Source organism: Plectropomus leopardus, chromosome 7, assembly GCF_008729295.1.
Source record: "Plectropomus leopardus isolate mb chromosome 7, YSFRI_Pleo_2.0, whole genome shotgun sequence".
Taxonomy (NCBI): Eukaryota; Metazoa; Chordata; class Actinopteri; order Perciformes; family Serranidae; genus Plectropomus; species Plectropomus leopardus.
The window spans coordinates 12,056,297-12,077,285 of record NC_056469.1 but is presented as its reverse complement, the minus strand read 5'-3'; the positions used below and the strand labels follow the sequence as shown (position 1 = coordinate 12,077,285).

General features: G+C 40.0%; 1 protein-coding gene across 1 annotated transcript in view; it reads right to left on the bottom strand.

Moving 5' to 3' along the window:
• The window catches only part of LOC121945336 (CUB and sushi domain-containing protein 3-like), a 232,487-nt gene that overhangs the window by 67,613 nt on the left and 143,885 nt on the right, over window positions 1-20,989 (bottom strand). The window contains exons 39-47 of the mRNA XM_042489465.1: window positions 14,862-14,980; window positions 13,180-13,249; window positions 10,730-10,846; window positions 10,219-10,428; window positions 9,109-9,297; window positions 7,860-8,037; window positions 2,743-2,888; window positions 2,076-2,156; window positions 1,075-1,188 (exon numbers count right to left, since the gene is read on the bottom strand). Of these exons, the coding sequence (XP_042345399.1) occupies window positions 1,075-1,188; window positions 2,076-2,156; window positions 2,743-2,888; window positions 7,860-8,037; window positions 9,109-9,297; window positions 10,219-10,428; window positions 10,730-10,846; window positions 13,180-13,249; window positions 14,862-14,980 (1,224 nt within the window). The remainder of the gene's footprint in view (window positions 1-1,074; window positions 1,189-2,075; window positions 2,157-2,742; window positions 2,889-7,859; window positions 8,038-9,108; window positions 9,298-10,218; window positions 10,429-10,729; window positions 10,847-13,179; window positions 13,250-14,861; window positions 14,981-20,989) is intronic.

The following is a 20,989-nucleotide window of genomic DNA, read 5'->3' as shown; positions in this document are numbered from 1 at the left end:
TTACTATTTGTTGCTTTACTTGTGGCACTTTTCATACACTAAAATGGAATCAGCCAAATTCTTACTTGTAAGAGCAAAACAATGTCAGCTGCAAAAATGCTACAGGGGAAGAACCAAGATATCAAGTCAGACATCAAATAATAACAGCCAGGGATGAGCAAATAGGTTCCAAATCACTAGTCCTATTCTAAGATGCTTTATGAATGCAGGCTCTGGGTCTGTCTTGTAGCTGTCATGCCTTGATCAAGTCCAATGCGATTACATACTCATAGTTTCTAGAAATAAAAAGACAGAAATGCTCATCAACTCAAGACTACACAAAGGACTTCAGGGCCCTTCAAAAGATGCCTATCCACAGGGAATAGGAGGTTTCAGAGTGCTCTGTTGTCTGCGGCAGAGATGTATTGGCACGACAGGCAGGCTGATGGCATTTGTTTTTTGGTCTAAACAAAATCTCTGATGCAGACAACACAGACATTTCTTCTTTTGCTTCATGTTTGAAAATCCATCTTCTGAAAAAACATGTCCTGGAAGACATTTTACATCAGTCAAACCCGTGGGGCCATTTGAGCAGGGATTAAGGGGTAAAATATAAGCTCCCATCTTTCGATGGTAAAACACAGCTAGGACCGGCCTACATCTACCTTGTTACATTGCAAAAAAACACTTGTCGATGAAACCTGCTGATCTGTAATCTGTTTCACACTGATTCTTCACAGTCAAGTGCTGGTTCCAGGGGAGCACAGGTCTGTGATCTTGGGTCAGTACTATTCCTACTCTGTGAGTCTTGACAAATTAGAATAGAGATGCTGTTTGCCACCAGGAGCCTGCTGGAAGGGGCCCTGCTGACAGTCTGTTAAATGATGCATCAACAGTGGGTGCTGCTGACTGCAACCAACCTTGGCAGAGCAGTCAAAGAACACACAAAGCCGTGCATGGATACACATACACATAAATGCGGGAGCATGTGCACACACAAACGTTTGAATACACATTGAGCGGAATATTATACACACAACATTCATAAAACAATACAAAAACATGCAATAGACTCACACACTGAATAAAACCAACCTTGACAGACCGGTGTGGGGCCATCCATCTGCAGCCTCTCTCCAAGTCGACAGGTCAGGATCTCACTGCCCACCAAGGTGAATCCCGGCAGGCACGAGTACCGAATTATGTCCCCTGTGAGGTCATTTAAACCCACAATCACACAAACACACACACACATGCCCAGTCAGGAGTGGATATGAAAAACATATCCATCCATTCATTCGCCCACCCAACCACAACCACAAACACACACATCCCCACAGAGCTGTTGGTAAAAGCCTCCTCAGTACCAGCACTTGAAACAGTAATCAACAACACATTTTCTAATGAAGATTGACATCCCCTTAGCTAACTGGAGTACTGAAAGGCACTTCATTATATTACAGCCGCAAAATTGTACACAAACTCACACACACACACACACACGCACACACACACTTACGTATGAAATCTAAATTAAACTCAATTTCAAAGACAAAGTAAGACAGCCACCAGCCATATGATTTCCATTTCTGATTCACTTCTGAACACTGAAAATACAAACAGTTTTTGTGGAAAGCTAATTAGCCCTTCCCTCAAACTAATATTTAACTGCAGGGATAATTGAAAAAACTCAAAGGGAAGTTAAGAAATAGAAAAAAGGGAGAGTGAAGGGCAAGAAAGAGCACCTTGTAAATAAAATGATATGGTGAGAATTGCAAAAAACAGTGGTGGTATTATAGAAAAATGTCTATGTCCAAATGAATTGCCAATTTGTTTCAAATTGTTTAAATATTCACAAAAAAAGGTATAAAAACAAAGGCAGAACACATCCAAACAGTCGTTTTAATGAAAAATAAGGGACTCAGGTTAAAGGGGTATGAATGAATTAATTAATGGCTAAAACAATTTGATACGTCTATTCCTATTTTTTTCCTTTATCCAGGGCTGTCCAAGCAAATTACCTTGCATCTGGTGCAAATTTATTTTATTACGCATTGTCCACGGCCAGTAAACAAGCAAAATAAAATAAGACAAACCTATTTCAAACTCGTCATCATCGGTTAGGACTGTGGCGTTGGCGACAGGAGGGGGTGGCTGACATGTTCTCAGCTGGTAAGCTGTTGGAGAGAGGACAAATGCTGAAATCTGCAACAGTGTATGTGTGCACTCAAGTGAGAAAGAGATGGGGAGAGAGAGAGAGGGTAAGAGAAAGGGAGAGAGAGGGAAAGAGAGCGTGTGTGTGTGTATGTATTTTCTATTCAAGTGCAGCACAATCTTTACTCTCTCATCATGCTGAAACTTGATTAGATCATAAATTGCCACCTATCACTATTCATGATCATCAAAAACCAATCACTTATTTAGCTGAGATTTTATTATTAATCAACTTCTTTTGGAAGGGGCGTTTTTAATAGTGCAGGCGAAAAAATAGGCATAAGAAGGCATTCATCATTTATCATTACACAGAACTGGAAGCAATACCATGTAGCAAAATGAGAAATGCCAAATAATGACTCATAAAGGGGCGAAAATTAAATGCGTTCTAATACAGAAACGCAGGGACAATATTCCTCTGTTTTTTTGTGATCTTCATTACTACAGCAGGGACCCAGTAATGTGGAGATGTGAACATCAAATGAATAGGGGTCATTACAGCAGTGTGGAACAAGGTCTTTACTTAGCTGGTATCAAAGGGGAGGTTACCGTAATAATGCAGCACAAAGAAGCCGCTGGTGCTGAAGTCGCTGTGGAATTTGATGAGGATCTGATTGGCGGTGGTGGACACGCCCTCCTGTACGGAGTTGCCGCTGAACTGACCGATTTGAGGGGAGGCCTGGTCAGGTCCATCCCTGACACAGAAATACAGAGAAGTGGAGGGAGTGGAAGTTGTGATGGAGAGAGGGAAAGAGAGAGATTAAAAAAGTGAAGGGAGGAGGAGATGAGAGAGAGAGAAAAAGAGAGAGAGAGAGAGAGAGAGAGAGAGAGAGAGAGAGAGAGAGAGAGAGAGAGAGAGCAAATGATTTATGAATAAACACCAGTAATAACTTGCAGGGATCAAAGAGCAGGTCTAGTTATCCCCGAGCAGTCTTGTAGACCTAGCAGTCATTCTGACGACCTGAGAAAAAGTTTCACATTAATCAACAGTGTCAAAGTAGAGGTTGAGTATATGTTAACAGATGAGGCAGTAAAGTACTGAAACTTTTGCCTCCTCCAGTCATGTTGCATATTGATGGGGAATAAAGTTTTTGGGGAGAAAAAATAAATGATTCAGAATTCTGAAAAAAAAAAACAAATATAAAAAAAATTGCAAAACCTCTTTTTCTTTGCAAAATATTCCGTTAAATTTAGTTGAGACTGTTGATATTCTATATGTGAATTTTATCTACAGAATGAGGGTGTATGGTTATCATGAGGTTTAAGTCCCTGTGACCCTGAAGAATAGACGTGTTTTGAAAATGTATGGATGTAATCCTAAAGCCCTTGACTGAATAACATGCTGCATAAGGAGCCGTAGCCCTGGGAATGAAAAAATTAATTGAATCATAATGACCCTTTTGATTTTCTCTCTTTATGGGGACTAGGTTATCTGTGAAGGGTGGATATGTCCATGGGAGTGTAAACCCATATCTACATTACTGTAGCTACAGCGCATGGCAGCTCATCTCCAGTTCAATGACATGTCTACATTCAAAATTCAACCCTGATTTACACTAAATGTCATCAACATGTGGCAAAGATGTGACAATAATATGTTTCAAGTGATGGAAACTACTCTACCAGCTCCTTAAGGCGCCTATAAATTACAAAACAGATGGAAAGATTAGTGGCTAGGGCAGTAACAGTCACTGAAAGAGTTATTGGCATGATGCCACTGGTGGATGAGATTCACCCTGAGATGCTTTAGGCCCTGAATGTTGTCAGCCTGTCGTGTCTGTCGCATCTCTTGGACAGCATCCACCATTGACAGTTGGGGCTACAGCCCCAAGTGAAGAAGCTTAACTATCTGTGGGCCTTGTTCCCGAATGAGGGTACAATGTAGTGTGAAACTGACAAGTGGCATAGTACTGAAATGTCATGTTGAAAATGAAGCTAAATCTGAAGGTGAAGTTCCCAATTTACAGATTCAAAGAGCTTAAATGTGCTGTCTGTGCAGGTTGAGGTCATAGAGGGAGAAGCCAGATATTTGGGAGGAGCTCAAAGTAGACCTGCTGCTCAACTGCTCCTCCTGAACACAGCCAGCTGAGGTAGTTCAGACACCTAATTAGGATGCCTCTGGGACAGCTCCCCACAGCGCTACATCAGGCACGTCCGACTGGGAGGAGACCCCAGGGGCAGAGCCGAAATGTGCTTATATATTCCAGCAGGCTCGCGTGGACTTTAGGATCCCCCAGGTGGAGCTGGAGAGAAGTGGCTGAAAATAGATGGACAAATAGATGTAGGGATGGCCAAAATATACCATGAGATGACTGAGATTTGGCAACATCAAGTAGGGCTGGGTTATAAAACGCACTTAATAGGGAATTGTGGTAAAATGTATATAACGATGATAAACTCTGGACAATTTAACTCAATAGATCTAACAGTGTATCACAAATCAGAGATAAACGTGAAAACAGTCAGTTGGTCTGCTGTTGAACAAGCAAAACACAAACTTATATGACGTCTTTGGCCACTCTGACTGCAGTAACTTGCTACCTCCTCTTTAGCCACACTCGGCTTGTTTACACAGCCATGGAGCTCACAGTGCTGATAGTAAACTTGCTCCAAAGCTAACGAAATTGTTGCCCAAAAAAACACAATGTCAATTATATGAAAGTAGTTTGGATGCCATTGGTTGGCGCCAACCAATGGCATATAAAGCATGTTAGCAAAGTTATTTACATTTAGATATCATCCAATGTATGAAATATATTATTTCATCATTAAATATATTCAAAACCAATCCATGTTGGCCCGGTTCAATGTTTTTACTCTTTTATTTTTATGTTAATAAACTGTGTTCTAAAGTATCACTTATAAACCTAGAGGTTTCTTTTGGCCTCTGTCATTATCAAGGTACTCTTCAAACTGGCAGCACTATCAAAGTATCTATTGTGATTAATACTGAGATAGATAAATATGAAAAAAAATATCTTGATCACATTTTTGCACAGCCCCAACCTCTAGAGATTTGCTATACTGTTTCTGCTTATGTACCTAAACTTATCATCATATTTTGCTCCGTTGGGTGATTGCGAGCAATGATGCAATTCAATGAGCAGGACTGCCTTATGGCTATACAGGATTTTTGCATCTATAAGACGATGTGCCTTGATTTGTTAGCTATATCATTTGCCAAATTAGCCAAAAACAGACATTCCCACCTGATTATTTTACTTTACATATAAAGCATTTCTAATTGAAATTTTCCGCTTCTTTCTATAGTATGACATGTATCCCTATTGCAATGTCAAAGTACACTCACCATGAACATTTCTCCATATCCCCCTACCCAAAGCTGTGGCTTTTGGGTGATAATAGATCTTATCATTTGCAGTGAAGTCATTTATGAGGCATGCATTAGCTGCTGACAGCACAGAACACAGAAGCACCTCTGCTAATGAGAGCAGGAGAGAACTTTCAAACCCTTGTAAAAAATATTCCTGTGATTTGTATTCTGAAATGCGCAGCCTAAAAAAGTTGGATAACAATATTTGGATGGAGCATGTGGGGACAAACCACATGCTACTTTTCTCCAAGGATAAAAGAAAGATTCATGCAAGAAGACAGTACTTTTCTATTATATATATTTATAAATGCCATTTCTGTACAAGAGAAAAGTATTTCATTACTGGCATTTTCGGGTAGCTCCAGGCCTATTCAAGTAAATGATGTGCACTAAATGCTTTTTTGTACGTGTGTGTACCTTTAATATCTTATATATTAAAGAAGTCTTATTACAGTTTCATTTCATAGTGATCAGCAAAATGGGAGACGGCAGTCAGGCAGAGAAATGAAATGCTACCATCAGGGAACAGATTGTTTATGCGCTATTTCATTTGAAAACAGTGGTGCCAGTAGCTCCCTATACTGTGAATGGTAGCCCCAGATGCTGGAAGGCATTTCCCTCCTCTATCACCCATGAGGACAGCTCCATGGCTGCCTGAGGCTTACCATACTACAGAGAGGCTACTGAAAGGTAGAGAGAGAAGCAGAGATGGGAAGAGAGGGGGGGGGGGGGGAGAGAGAGAGAGAGAGAGAGAGAGCGAGCGAGCGAGCTGCAGGACAGATAACTGGCAGGTAGTGTAAAGTAGTTAACTGCCTCACAATTACCTGACAGAAGTTAAAAGTTTCTTCTTACTAACTAACATCCAAGGTAACTCAGAGCTGATGTGTTCACACTTGTGCACATTTCTGTCTTTTTACATAACACTCACTGGGGAAGAGGGACACAGAGTGCCTCAGACTTTACTTCAGTTTCTCTTATTTCATCACGTACCAGAATCTATTTTGTTTCAGCAAGGGGCTGTAAGGAAAAAAAAAAGTTGTCAGGAAAAGAAAAATGAATCCACAGATGTCCCGACAAAGGTCAACATATTTGGATGGCTGTTGGCTCATCTAATACTAGTGTCACATCAAAAGCTGTGAACAAAACTTGTCCAACTGGCCCATGGCCTTCACATTTCATAAACTGTTAAATCCATTGTGTGCAGCTTTTGAGTTTGCTTTTGCAATGGGTAAGGGAAATGCTCACCCCAATATGTTTTACTATTCTGAAAATCTTATATACTCTTCTGTTTTATCTTGAGTGAAAAAAAACAAACTTCAGTTGTCAAACCTTTTGGGAGCTGCTCTATTAGCAATGCACTCTATGTGGTACAAACTTAGCAGAAACTTTAACAAGGGTATATTTGTGGCTCACTTTTGGCTTTCACATCTTTGTGGGTGAATTCAGTCCATTATTGAAAATACATATTTTACCTGTAGTGCTATTTGTCAGTCTAAATTGTTTTGGTGTATGATGCAGTGTTGGAGATATCCGCAGAAATGTCCTGAATATACTGGAACTACATAGCACTCGGCTTGTGGTGCGCAAAGTGCAAAAAGAAACATTTCAATAAACTTAAAAGCAATGTCTCTTTCCAAAATCATGACCCGATAGATAGATAGATAATCCACAGACCTCTATGTAAGCAGGTCCATGTAGGAACTATGTTTTTTTCTGAACAACACCCAGCAAATACATCACAATGCAGTGGGAAGCAGGCATCTTCTGATGAGCAAGAGGCTTGTGCTGGTGATGGTGCCAGATGTACACATTAATGGCGTCCTCCTTGGCTGAGCTGAACTGAACTGTTGGCTAGTGCAGAAAGTACAGTTGGTGGGTGTAGCTCAGTAGAAAGAAAATAGTTCCTACATGAAACTGCTCATAACTAAGTGATATGATTCTTGGAAAGAAATATTGCAGTTGAGTTTTTCAAATATGTTTTTGGGTGCTTTGAGCACCACAAGCTGAGTGCCATCTAGTTTTATTATATTTGGGAACAGGCAGTTTTCTCTTGCCAATATCTCCAACATTCAGCAACTCACACTAAAACAATGTAGACTGATGAAATTGTACTACAGGTAAGAGGAAGAGGAAAAAAAATCTATTTTTGATTTGGAGCCGAACTGTCCCTTCAAATAAATATCACTATTAATTGAGAAAGACTGTCTCCCAATAATTGTTGACAGAACTTTGTATACAGCTCTGCATACGAAAGAAAGTGTGTGTTTGATGTGTGTGCCATCGGAGGATGATTGATGAATAATGTCATACTGAGAGAGAAATGACAACTTACCACACAGTGATGTAGTCATAGATTGGCTCTGTATTGATGACAGAGAAGTTGATGTAGATGCCATACCCAGGAGGCACTCTGACAGTCCACATGCAATCTTGGAAGTGTGGGTACTCGGCTGGGTGTCCAGGAGAATAAATTGTGCCATTCATGGATGTTACATTCCCACCACACAGAGCTGGAGGGAGGGGAAAAAAATCAGAGAGGTTGGATAAAAATAAAAAGCCACTCTTTGATTTACCTTAAGTCATAAAACTTGCTTTTATGACTGTATCGCCACTAACTGTTGATAAAACAAACCATAACTGCATGTTATTGGGTTATCACTGAGATACTGAGGGGGGAGGAATGCACCTGTTAGATACAACTGCAGGGGATGCTTACTGGGTGCCGTGAACTTGATGACACTAAGTAGTTCAGACACTAAAACTCCCCCGTCATACTCCTTCAGAGAAAATGTGTTAAAAATTGACTTTGAACTGGGAGTCAAAGCCAAAATGCTGCCCTCAGGATCCAAAGCGGACTGTAAACCTCAACAAGAACAATACTTGGTCTATGGAGCGAAACAAAACTATTTACCACTTTCTCAGACAAATACCAAACTCTGTTGTTGACTTGAAACATATGTAAATACTTCACTTAACTGATGAGAAGCAAGCCATAATTTATCATACCTGAGAAACATCTGACGAGTCTCCTTGAAATTTACAGCAGAGACAGGAGTAATCAGCTTTGTAATAAAGACTTGAAAATGCTCCACATATCATTGTAACGGGCTGTGTCAGTTTATAGTTCAGTAAAGTGGTGCTACATTGGTGGTAAAAGTGAGTCTGATGCTTTAATGTGCTGGAATAAAGGACGAGACTACAAGCAGACTGAAGAACCTTCATTCTTCTATTCAAAATAACTTCAAAGATCTTATTTTTAGTGGGTAATGGCGATGGAAAAGCATCACCGTCTTTACTTTAGTCGGCATCTCAGAAAGTAGCATGCATGACTTTCTCAAGGATTTTCTGCACACATTTATTTAAATATTTCCCCACTGAGTTCTGGGAAATAAAAGGCATTACAGGACTGGTGGGTATAATGTGTTAGTACTGTAAATGCAGCCCATTAGGGAGAATATTTTAGGTCTTGGTAGTGCAAGAGCAAAGGGATTTCAATGCTGCTTTTTGGAATTTTTTTCTGCATATTAACAACACCGGCTTGAAAACACCTGTTGTGTTCATTAGAGGCAGTGGCCAGTCACCTTCGCAGCGAGGTATAGGGTGATTCCAGTTTCTGCTGACTCCATGCAGACATGTAAGAGAGGGCTCTCCGAGCAGAGTGTAACCCGGAAGGCACTCAAAGGAAATGGTCATCCCCACACTGTATTCCTGACCGATCACTATGCCGTTACGAAATGGTCGTGGGTCCGGACATCTCTGTAGCTCATATGCTGGGAAAAAACAAACCCACACACAGTACAAGTGGTTTATAAAACACTGACTCCTGGAAGCAAATAATAAAACACTGCTGCCATAATGCTATATAATAGAGGTCGACCAATTTATTGGCGAGGGGCTGAAGAGGGAAGGGTTGTGTTAAATCAAGCAAAAAGGAGCTGATTGGTGGGTACAGGTCCAGAGAAAGCAGGTCCCTTCTGCTGCGTGACCGTGTCCAAATGTATTTTTCTTATTTAGAAGTATTTAAATTTATTTTGTGGCTGAATGGCAACAGTGGGTCCAGCACTGGAGCACTAAAGCGAAAGTCTATGAGTCCGTGACTGAGTGAACACCATTGAGTGTTTCAAATTAAAAGCCCTCTAACATTTCACACACGGTCCAGCCATATAATAGGGTTTTGGCCTAGTCTTGGTTAGGTTTTATAAATCAATAAGACCTCAAAGAACCAAAGCCTGGCTAGTGAGCTGCCTGGAGCAGCTTCTCTTACATCAAATGCAAGTCTGGTGTTTTTCAAATCATGAAAAGGTAAGATTTTGAAAATAAAAGGTTTTGTCCAAAAAATATTAAAAATCAAAGTGCTGTTGTATTATTCTTTTCCACATGAGCTCTAGCACATGAATACCCTGCTGACATAGCCAACTCTATTACTATTCAAGGATATGTGCTTTTGAATGTCTCAGCGCAGGTCAGCATTGATTTCTTTTGCTTTATTCTTTAACCTTTTGTAATCTTACAACCTCAGTCAAAGTGTCTCCTTTGCATGACAAATCTTTTTTCCTGGTCTGTATCCAACCTGACCGATGGTCTTTAAGTGCTCTATTAGCAAACTCTTCAACCCCCCCTCACCTTTTCAGCTGCTGCAATGATAACAACCCATTTTAACTTAATTATAAAGACCAATCTTTGCTCCTCACCCTGGTAGACAATGTGGAAGCCAGGCTTGTTCTGGGAGTAGTCGCTGTGGAAGAAGAGAGTTGTCTCGTGGGTGGTGCTGAACAGAGAGTTGGGCACCACGGGGCCACTAAACCGATCAATCACTGTTCCTGTCTCCAGGTTCCCAGAGCGCACCTCCAGATAGTCATGAACAGGCTCTGTGGAGAAGTTCAGAAACTGCAGATGGATCCCTAAAAAGCAGGAAGAAAGGGTTGGCATAAGAGAAAAACTCGAGAAGATATGGATAAAGTAAAAGTGTGTGAATGTGTATGTTCTTTTAAAGTACTGTAGCAGTAGGGGGTTACTTTAAATTTAATGTTAAAAGCATGCATAAAAACTGACAGCTTCTCTTTCAATTCAACAAAAAGTGAAGTGGAGAGGGGTTAACAGAACAACGCAGAAGAAAGCCGCAGAGTAGACATTAGAACTAGCAGATCAAAAAAAGAAAAAGAGAGAGGAGAGGAAAGGGAAGGCAGAGGAGGGATGACAGACCGAAGCCAATAGGGAGTTGAACTCTCCAGCTGCAGTCCAGGCTGCTCTGGTAATTCCCTGGGAAGCCTGGGCTGAGGATGACGCCGCTGAAGTCTGTCATAGAGCCGCCACACTGAGCTGAGGGAGACCAACCAAGGAGAAAGAACATGTCACTTCTCCGCAGAACGGCTCAATGGGAAAACAAAGAAAAACAATGACTAGAGGGGGTGAGTGTGGTGGGAGGGCAAAGAGCATTGTGTCTTTGTGTTTGTGTGGGTTTCAGTACATGCACAATTATTGTGTATGTGTACAAAGAAGAAGGAAAAGTAGCAGTATTGGTAATGTCTATGTTTGCTTTATGTGCTTATAAGCATGTGTGTTATATACTTGTGTTTGGAAGCAGATTGTAAAAGAGGGTAACTTGCGTGGGCGAAATAGAAAATGAAGTGCTGGGAGTGTGCTTTATGAGCTTATGAGCTTGAGCTTGAGCTTGATTGTGGCAGGAAGAGGAGGAGGGGTGGGGGAGAGTGAGGGGGCGCTGCTGCTTATGTCTCTCGTGTTTGAGAATGTTTGTAATTTTTGCATGTACATCTCTGTTTGACTGTGTAGATTATGCTCTTTAAGGACATCCGCGGAAAGATAACAGACTCAGGCACATTCCTTGTTTGGTTGTGCTTTAAATTAAAAGAAATGAGGGAGTCAATTTTCAATACAGCACCACAGTTTTTCTCAGTGGTGGCTGTGATTACTACAACCCTACTCCGCAACACCCTACCTCTCTTCTTTGATTGTGTGTTAGAAAACACATCAGCTTTCTGTGAAGGTTACACTCAAGCCCTCTCCTGTGGCGCACACCAAGCGTGGTGTAAAAAAAAAAAAAAAATCAATTCTTAGATGCATCGTGATGCTGTCTGGAAAGATTCTGTCTTGATGGGGAAAAGTCAATAATCAGAAATTTAAAGCCCAAGTCTCAACATTACGATCTTCTGTAACAATTTTGTAAGACTGGGCTGTAAATTCCTTTCACCTGAGCCAATTGAATGGTGAAACGTAACAGATGTGAACATGTTTGCTTATGTTGAAACTGCAGACTATTGTATGAATAAAATATAAATGGATGTCAGTCCACTTCTTTAATTTTAATTAATATGGATCATTATAACTATGCTATGTTTTAGGCATCGATAATTGCTTTTTAATTGCAACGTGGCCCTTTGAATCGGAGTAGAATCACAAGGTGCCTTCAAATTTCCACTCCTAACACATACCCTCGTCTTACACTACACAAACACCCAGGTGGAAGGCCATCAGAGCCAACAGAGGCTCCAATGTAAACTTGCAGTTAAATCATTCCTCTTTTCTTATTCCAAACCTAACAGGCCTATTTATGTGGCAAATGGTTAGAAACACAAGGGGTACTGCTGCCATTTCTTTGGAGACTATCAACCAAGGCCAGAATGAGGATAAAACTATCCTGGGAATTAATTGTGCTGCTGGTGGGGGAAACCTGCTTGACCTGTTTGTGTATGAAATGAAAGAGAAGATGAGAGGAGAGGCACTTAAGAGGATGTTATACTGTTTGTGCAGGGGCATGCAACCACTTTGATGTGAGTTTATCAGCTACAGAGAGGATACAGATCCTGGGGTGTTGGGGTGAGCGTATGTACTGTAAACGAGCGAGGAGTTGAGCTAACGAGCGAACACGCGTCCAAGAACAGGCCTGTCAACAGTAAAGCCGGGATTTATGTCTGCAGTGAACTGTGAAAACTACAGGGACGTAACATTTACATGAAGAGTGCAGTGAGTGTGTGTTCGCGTTTGCAAGCGTCTCACACACACACACACACACACACACACACACCCTTACAGTGCACACAAACACGTGCACTGTAAGGGTATGTGTGTATGTGTGTGTGAGTGTGTTTGTGTACGTGTGTAATTGGGGGCAGCATAACAGTGAGGTGTCAAAAGGGAAAGTGGTGCGCTTCATTAGTAATCTCTGGAATCTGTCACTGTGGCAATCAACTTCAGAGGAAGTGTCGGGGGAGAGTAGAGACTCTCATCAGGGCTATCAGAAATCAAACAACACCCTGAGATGGTGCAAAGCCTTATTGATTTTCAACTGAAGGGGAAAGCAGAAAATTCATAATCCCCACCCCTCAAGCCCTCCACGCCCACCCATCATCCCCTCCCCTGATCTTACAATGAAATTGTTGCTTTCCCTAATACAATAACAAGTCCTCTGTGAGGCCATTGATCTATTGTTTGGCTGTGTATGAGTAAAGTATTGCTATGGGAGGAATAATAAAAGATAAACTGTGAAAAAGTCAGCGAGAAAAGGGGAATGGCAAAAGACAAAAGAAAGACTGAATCTGTGTTTGATGCAACAAATATTGTTTTGTCGTCTGTAATATCAACTCCTTGAAACCTTGTACGCTGGCAATGTCAGACTGTATAAAATAATACATTACCTAAACACAGAGGTACGGGGTAATTCCACCTTCTGACGGGGCCAGGCATGCAGGTAATATATGCATTACCCTGTTCAGGAAAACAAACAAAAACAATATATTCACCACCTTCAAAATAGGATGCAATAAAAAAGGAACACCTAGAAATCAACAAACAGACAAGTGCTTGCAGCAGATTTTTATCTCTGCCCTGTGGATCTTTGGAATTGGTTAACAGTCAGATTTTTGGGATTTCTCAAAACCCTCTTCTCAAGGTCTTGTGTGTGAATATTTGATGGTATCAAAAGTAGGAGAGGGACCTCTTGCTGCTTGTTGGGCAGCAAGAGTACTACCTGGGGGCTGACTACAGAGAGATGTTAAAGACTGAGAGAACAAGAAAAGACAAACATCCTAGTTTCCAGACTTGTTTACCGTTTAGATACAAAAATAATCATTCTGTGATGGATATTACAGGTTAATCTTCTGTAAAATATTCATAGCACTGGTGTTGTTTTTATCCTCTAAAAATTTGGTGCAGTCGATAACTTTCCTGCAAACAAGATGCTTGTAAAATGCATTTATACATGTACAATCTTCAGCCAGCAAATACACTTATGATGAGATGTTATCATGGATTGCAATAAAAACACAATCCTAATAACTTGACCGAGGTGAATTTCAATTATCGAGATAATTATGAATATATCCTGCAGCACACATAGAGACTGACGGGTTACAAACAATAACAGACTCAACAAAAACAGATTACATATGCATCAACCTCAAAAAAAACAAAAAGATATCAAATAAACACTGTTATATTTCATATTATAACATATGATGACATTCAACTAGTTATAAAGTTTAGCTTTATATGACTGTTTGTTTTTTACTTAAAAAAGATGTGTGTGCTATCTGTAATGGAATAAAAAGGCAAAGTGACTCCAGTATGTTTTAGTGCCATTTTGAGAGTAAATTATCAGGATAACATCGTAACTAGGATAACTGCGACATTAAATTTTCATATTGTCACATTTCAACTGACATTTACTAAAGCATAGGTGTGTATGCACAGTTGTACTACACACATACACCTGAACTCAAAAGACTCGGCCATTCTTGTGTTCTTGTTTCTACAATGGCCTCTGGTCTATTTCTGGTGTTCAGACACTCAGCCTGAAGATGTGTGTAAGACGTTGCCGGTTGGTCCAGAGAGAATGTGAAAAGAAGTGAATGCCCGGGCCCAGGAAGAAAAATCGGTGTGGGATTAGTGAGGCGACTGTTAACACAATCCATCGCCCGTGGCGTTGGAGGGTTCTACAGCTCAAAACGCCACAACTACAGTATCTGCTTGAGGAGGATTGGAAGAGTCTAAAGCTGCTTTGTAACAGACACACAAACACACATTCACACACAAGCTGAGAGGCACGCAAGCAAAGTACACACAATAAAGATGCAAGCTTAAATATGTGGACAGTTACTCTACACTTGTGAATCCACACATTTATTTCCTGCACACACTCTTCTGCTAACACACACACATAAATGTCATAGTAAAAGTACTTAGTAACGCTGCCTTGACAGACTCATCCTTTGGGGTATTCCCTTGAAATTGTCACTCCAGGCAGGTAGATATGATTCACTTATCATAACCATAAGAGAGCTGGATATCTGCTTCACCCACCCTGTGTGCTCTTACCCACCTGTAACGAGAAGCCCTGATCGCACTGGAAGGACACCATGTCACCCACAGTGTAGCGGTCCCCCACTTTCTGGCCGTTACTAGGAGGCAGCGGCTCTGGGCAAGAATCCAAACCTATTGCTTAGGACAGAGTCACAACACACAAGTGTGGACAGCAATCATTCTTCTGCACAATGTGAGTACAAACAAACCATTGTACCATTGCTAGACACATTTAATATTGTTTCATTGTTGAACATCCATTGTACAATTAATGGCAACATTTACATTTATTCACCCGATACCTATAGAGAAAAGGGAGTCATTTAATTAAAACCAAAGGTTTAAACATGTAATTACACAGTGCCTCATTTTAATGTGCTTGTAATTGCATAATAATTGACTAAGTGTTTTTTCTCTCTCTTTCCCCTCATCATAACGTTTAGAAACTGGGACACGTTACAAAGCTATTCTACTGGTGGCTGTAATCGCAAAATCCTTCTGACTGTGATCAGAAGCAATCACTGTGAAATTACAAAGCAATCCCTGAAGTATAACTTGACAGAGGCATTGAGCTCCATTGGAACAAAGTGAAAACAGTGTCACTCGCCAGGTACTGAGAGGCCGAATATTGTGTTTTAATGGCTTAAAAGCAACGGTGATGCCAGCTATGGGTTCTATTTATGGAAGGAATCTAAGGTAAATTAAAGCTACAGTCACTTTAAGGGACAGAAATTTTAGTCAATTTTCAGTTTCATTTGTACTAGAGGTGACTTCACAAATTAACAAAAATCACCTGCAGCCTGAGAAGCACACATCTCACTATTGTTTAATTATTGATACTCATTACACGCTATAATAAAAAATAGCATTGGACAAAAATGCTTCTTTTGTAAGTTTTTATCTGACATAAGTCATCTGTCAATAGGTTGTTTAAATCTTGTATTAAAATTGGCTGCTGTGCTGCTGCAGCAGTAATACATAAGAACTGACAGAAAGGGGACCTTTGTAATAACTCTGAAAAGCACATACACAGTATTCTCCTTGACGCATAATTAGTAAGCAGGCCGTAGGGTGAGAGGTAGTGGGAAGGAGGATATACAAACCCAGCAACAAAAAAAAAGACCAATGCATCTCAACCTATGTGTAGGTGCGGATGACACATACACACACCACTCAAAGGAGAAAATACACACGAATGTACAAACACTCACACACAAGCCCACTCAAAGAAATAACAGGTCCAAGCAAGTAGGTGGGTGGATGGATGTAAACATGCCAGCAGAAATGGCCACAAAAGAATCTGAACAATTTATAGGAAACTCTTCAGAGCACTGGATAGCGGGAATGGCCACTCCAGCAAGTGTCTAGTGTAAGTTAAAGAGGATATTTGGGTGGGAAGAGACAATAACCCAAGAGGCGCAGAGCAGGAAGCAATATGACAGACATTCACAGATACATCTACTGAGGAAGAGCTACTGTACACGGGGAGTGGGTGGATTTTTTGAAGTTCTGTCAGATGTGGGTTTAAATGAAAGTATTACTTTGACAACGTCCAATGACTTTGAAATTGAGATTTGATGACGCAATTGATGAAAGCAGTGTTTGCTGCTATAGCAAAAGGCTGCCATAAGGTTAGTTTGACATCAAAGCATAATGCTACTATAAACTGGCCTGTTTCATCGTGTGTCCTAACTGTAGGCAACAATCAGTCTTTTTTTCATTGTAGTGTTTTGTAAAACAGTTTCCTAAAGCAGTGCATTCTTACTTCAATAGTGGATCAAAGAATGAAAATAAATGAATATTGGACTGGTAAAATATCATAATACAGGCTGCTCTGAAAACTGCTCGCATTACAAACAGGAACAGAATGAATGTTTAAATGTTTATCCATAAATTCATGTCTCACAGAAGTCAACTTAATCATATAGAAACCTTCATAGATTGTCCGCAAGGGTTCAAACAAATCTGAATTCAGTGAAAGGCTTTCTTGATAAGCATATATTTAAACCTGCATCTATCAGTTATATCAAACAGGCAAAGTAAAGCTTCTTTTTAGGCAGCCAGAGGCAGTGTGCCAGATAATAACTGGGCACACAGGCCTTTGTGCTCTGGTCAGGTTAAGAGTGGGTGCCCACTAACAGACGGCACTGGTTCCCATCGAGCTCCAGATGGTTTCCAGTCAAGTTGTCAGAATACACATTTTGGCAAGGACTGTTGTAACCCTGCTGTGAGAAGGTCGACACCTACTGTTCCCAAGTGCGCAAGCGTGTCTGTTATTATCAAACTAGCTTCATATTTTCAATAGGATACCTTTGTATTTGTACTTGGCCAATGAAATTTCAGTAGTGCGTGTCACAGATTAATAGTTTAGTGTAGCTGAGAGTTTTACCTACTACTGTTTTCAGTTTATTAAAGGAATTTACAAGCATGTATCTATTTTAATAATTGCAGCAAGTGTTTGGTATTCAGAAAAGTAGGAGAAAGTTGGTTGCAAAAAATATATATATATACCAAAAGACTGAAAGCTACTTGGCAGATGCAGAAGAAAAACATGCAGGTCACACAACAGAGAAGTTTACTGAGTGGAAAAAAAGTTCTCTTTGTGAGGATACACACAAATGCAACAGCAAACTGAAGGTTCAAGTTTACAAAGCACAGAACTGAGGATATATACAGTCAACAGCACAGGCAACTGAGAGCTAAACATAAGGCAGAGACACTTTAGGTGGGTGGTGGCATGCGCAGTAGGGAGGAGTGAAGGAGAGCAGAGCATTTAAGGTACATCAAATACATGTTTTTGAATGAGTCATTTTACCCTTTGTGTCTTGCACAGTTAAAGTGAGGCCTGTTAACAACCCGGTTGGTTTATCTTACAAGTATCTACAGCTCTGGTCCTTACAAGTAAAATACACTATTTCGCTTGCTTGTACCCCTTCCCTACATGTTGCTGTAATGATCCAAACATTTGAGCAACAATGTTTGGTTGCGTCCCAACCAACAACTAATGGGAGAAGAGGCTAAATTATTGCCCCTGTTAAGTACTGATATGATGCTTTTTTAAGCTATTCTGTCGCAGAGTTAACCCTTGATCCTTGTGAAGTCAGAAAGGTCAATGACCGGATTTGATTGAATTCAATCTGAGTAAAAGTTACTTTGTTGTTTTATTTGATCTCTTTTTACTTTTTTTAAAAATGTATTGGTTGTGAGGATGTTGTAATTCTATATGTTTTTGTATATTTCTATAAAAACCTCACAGGAGTATGTCTGTCTCTAGGAGGAAAGATCCCTCCTCAGTTACTCTTTCTCAAGTTTCTTCCATTTATTTCCTGTTAACTGTTTTTTGGGGGGAATTTTTTCCTTATCTGATTCCAGGGTCTAAGTACAGAGGGCGCTGTGTGCTGTTTAGATTGTAAAAATTGTATAATAACTCTGTGACTTAAGTCAATGTTATATATACATAGTCCAAGAACTTTTTTCATATAGCCCAATATTACATATCATAAATTCGCCTCCAGGGGCTTTACAATCTAATCAGCACACGGCAACCTTTGTACTTAGACCCTGGATTCAGATAAGGAAAAAACTTTGAATGCAACTATTCACATCACATCAAATAAATCTTACTTTTGGAACAAGCAAATGAGCAATACATCTGTATTTGAAGGAAATGGAAGACTTTGAGAGGCTGATTAATATAAGTAGTACATGGCAATTTTGGATTTTGTTATCTCTATCAATTATCCAAATATGAAATGTGATGATTATCAACACAGACATTACATTATTATTATCTTCCTCTGAAGGCTAATTATCATCAGTCATCATCATCATCTTTTTCATCATCATCATCATTTACCAGCAAAATAACTACACCCTTGCTACCATCGAAATAAAGTGACAGTATCAAATCAGGATCATAATCAGTATTCTTGATCTTACCGTCATGACATTTGTATATTGGTCATAATACCAAACTGACACAGAACTAATATTTCATGAAACTGGGCACAAAAGTTGTTTGTGGGGTGCAAGTGCACGTAAGCAAACAAATAATATTTTGAGACTTTGATAACCGAAGGCAAAAAGAAATGCTGTCGGGGTGCAGTACAACTTGTGCTGCAGCACAAAAAAAGAGGCCGGAGCAGGATAAATACACTAATCGTAGGAATTTTAGCATTTGCAGATACAGTCAGCATGTGCCCCAATGATCAATCACATCAGCTCATTTCATTACTTTTAAAAGTAGTGGGTTAGGACGAGAGATATCTCTGAATTAAGTATGTATCATGAAGGTGCCTGCTGTGCACCTCACTTACAGTATGGTGTTTAGTGTGTACGGAAATTCATTGGCTGAGGCTGTTTCTGGGTTTTTTAACCCATTAATAGATCAAAAGGTTGAATTTTACAAATACTATATTCTATTAACCTAATTATTTAGGCTACTCTTTCAAAGCAATGTGACGAAAGACAAAGTGTACTCAATGTGAACGCCGTCATCTATCATTTAAGCCATCTGCATGTAAACTTTACACACCCATCCAAGAACTGTCGCAATAACTACAATTGGAAAGTAAAAAAAAGCCAACAAAGTATCACTAAAAAAAACATAAATATATTTGTGTTTGTGCATTTGTGAAGAATTTGTCTAAGCCCCAACCACAATGAAACTCGGACGGAGAGCAGATGAAACAACAGAAGCAGCAGCATGAGAAATTACAGTAAAACATGTCTCAGCATACTTTCTTTTTGTTCATTCAGCTCAGGCACTGCATCCAAGCCTTATAATGGTCAGGAAAACCCTGCTGGCATTATGCTGGTTTAAATGATGATGGTGACATTCTTATGTAAACAAATACATATAAACATGAGGCCAATACTGTACGATACATGGACATGACCTTCATAGTTTCTGCTAACCTCCACAAGTCAATAACTTAATTACTGTGACAGGCCTAAGAATGACATTTCCAACAGCTCTCAAAGACATCCTGTTAATGGAGAACTCGGCTTGTGCCAGGAACCTAAAAAATTACAACAGCAGCGAGGGCAAATAAGGAGACTTACATCCAGATGAAAGTGACTCTTCGGGTGGCTTTGCACTAACATGAAATTCAAGGCCTAAGACCAGCGTAGTACTGACACATGAGAGAGAAACCTTAGCATAGTTCTTTTACATTTAATATCAGAGTAAATTCCTGCAGCACAGCTTACAGTATGATTCACTACTTGAGAAGCAAGTGTAGTGAGAATATGTGAAACCTGATTTCAAGTTTGATTGCATTAATCAAGTATGACTATACACCAGGGGACATCTGCTCTTGATCTCTAATAAGTGTGTAAAGTTCACCCGTGACACATATGATAATAATTTACTTGAAAAGTGTAAAAGTGTAGGTAATTATAAAGAAGATGATCTGTAGTATGCTTAGCTTTTACAGAAAACTGCAATTACCATATGCAGTGCTGTGATGTCATGTGAGTGGTTTGACTGGAATTAGATATGTAGAAAAAATGCACTGACAGATTTTGGGGCTGATTCAGAGGATGAATTTCTTTCCAAGTTGTCCAGAATCGATTCATTTCGTTTTAACAGTCACTCCATGTAGCTCATGTGGAAATAATATAGGCCTCTGCAGACTGCAGCAATTGGAGCCCAGGGTGGGACTTTATTTAGGATGCAAACCGCCATTTTGCCTGTGAGAAGATGCCAGTTTTGTTTTCAACTATAGCATACTGTCTGCTGTAGGAGAGCTGGTTAAACGCTTGGCTCTTAAGAAGTTGTAGTGACGGGTGGTATACAAGATTTCTATAACTGGTCTCAATGGACTGCAACAATCACCCAAAGGAAACATTTTAAAACAGATGGTTGACTGGCTGGGTGTGTGCCAATCCCTCTTGCCTTTTTCTTCCCACTGTACTGCGCATTCAGAGCATTAATTTGTAGCTAAAAACTGGAGTGTGAAAAAAATAAATGGGTGGTTCAAGCCAACTACAGGCTGGAAATAAGATACAAACATACAACCAACTGGAGGACCAAAGAGAGGATTTCTGTCATATGGCCAAATAGATCTGAATATGAACTCAGCTATAAGCAGCAGGCTAGAACATCGCACAATGGAAAATAACAGACAACAAAAACAGAAATTC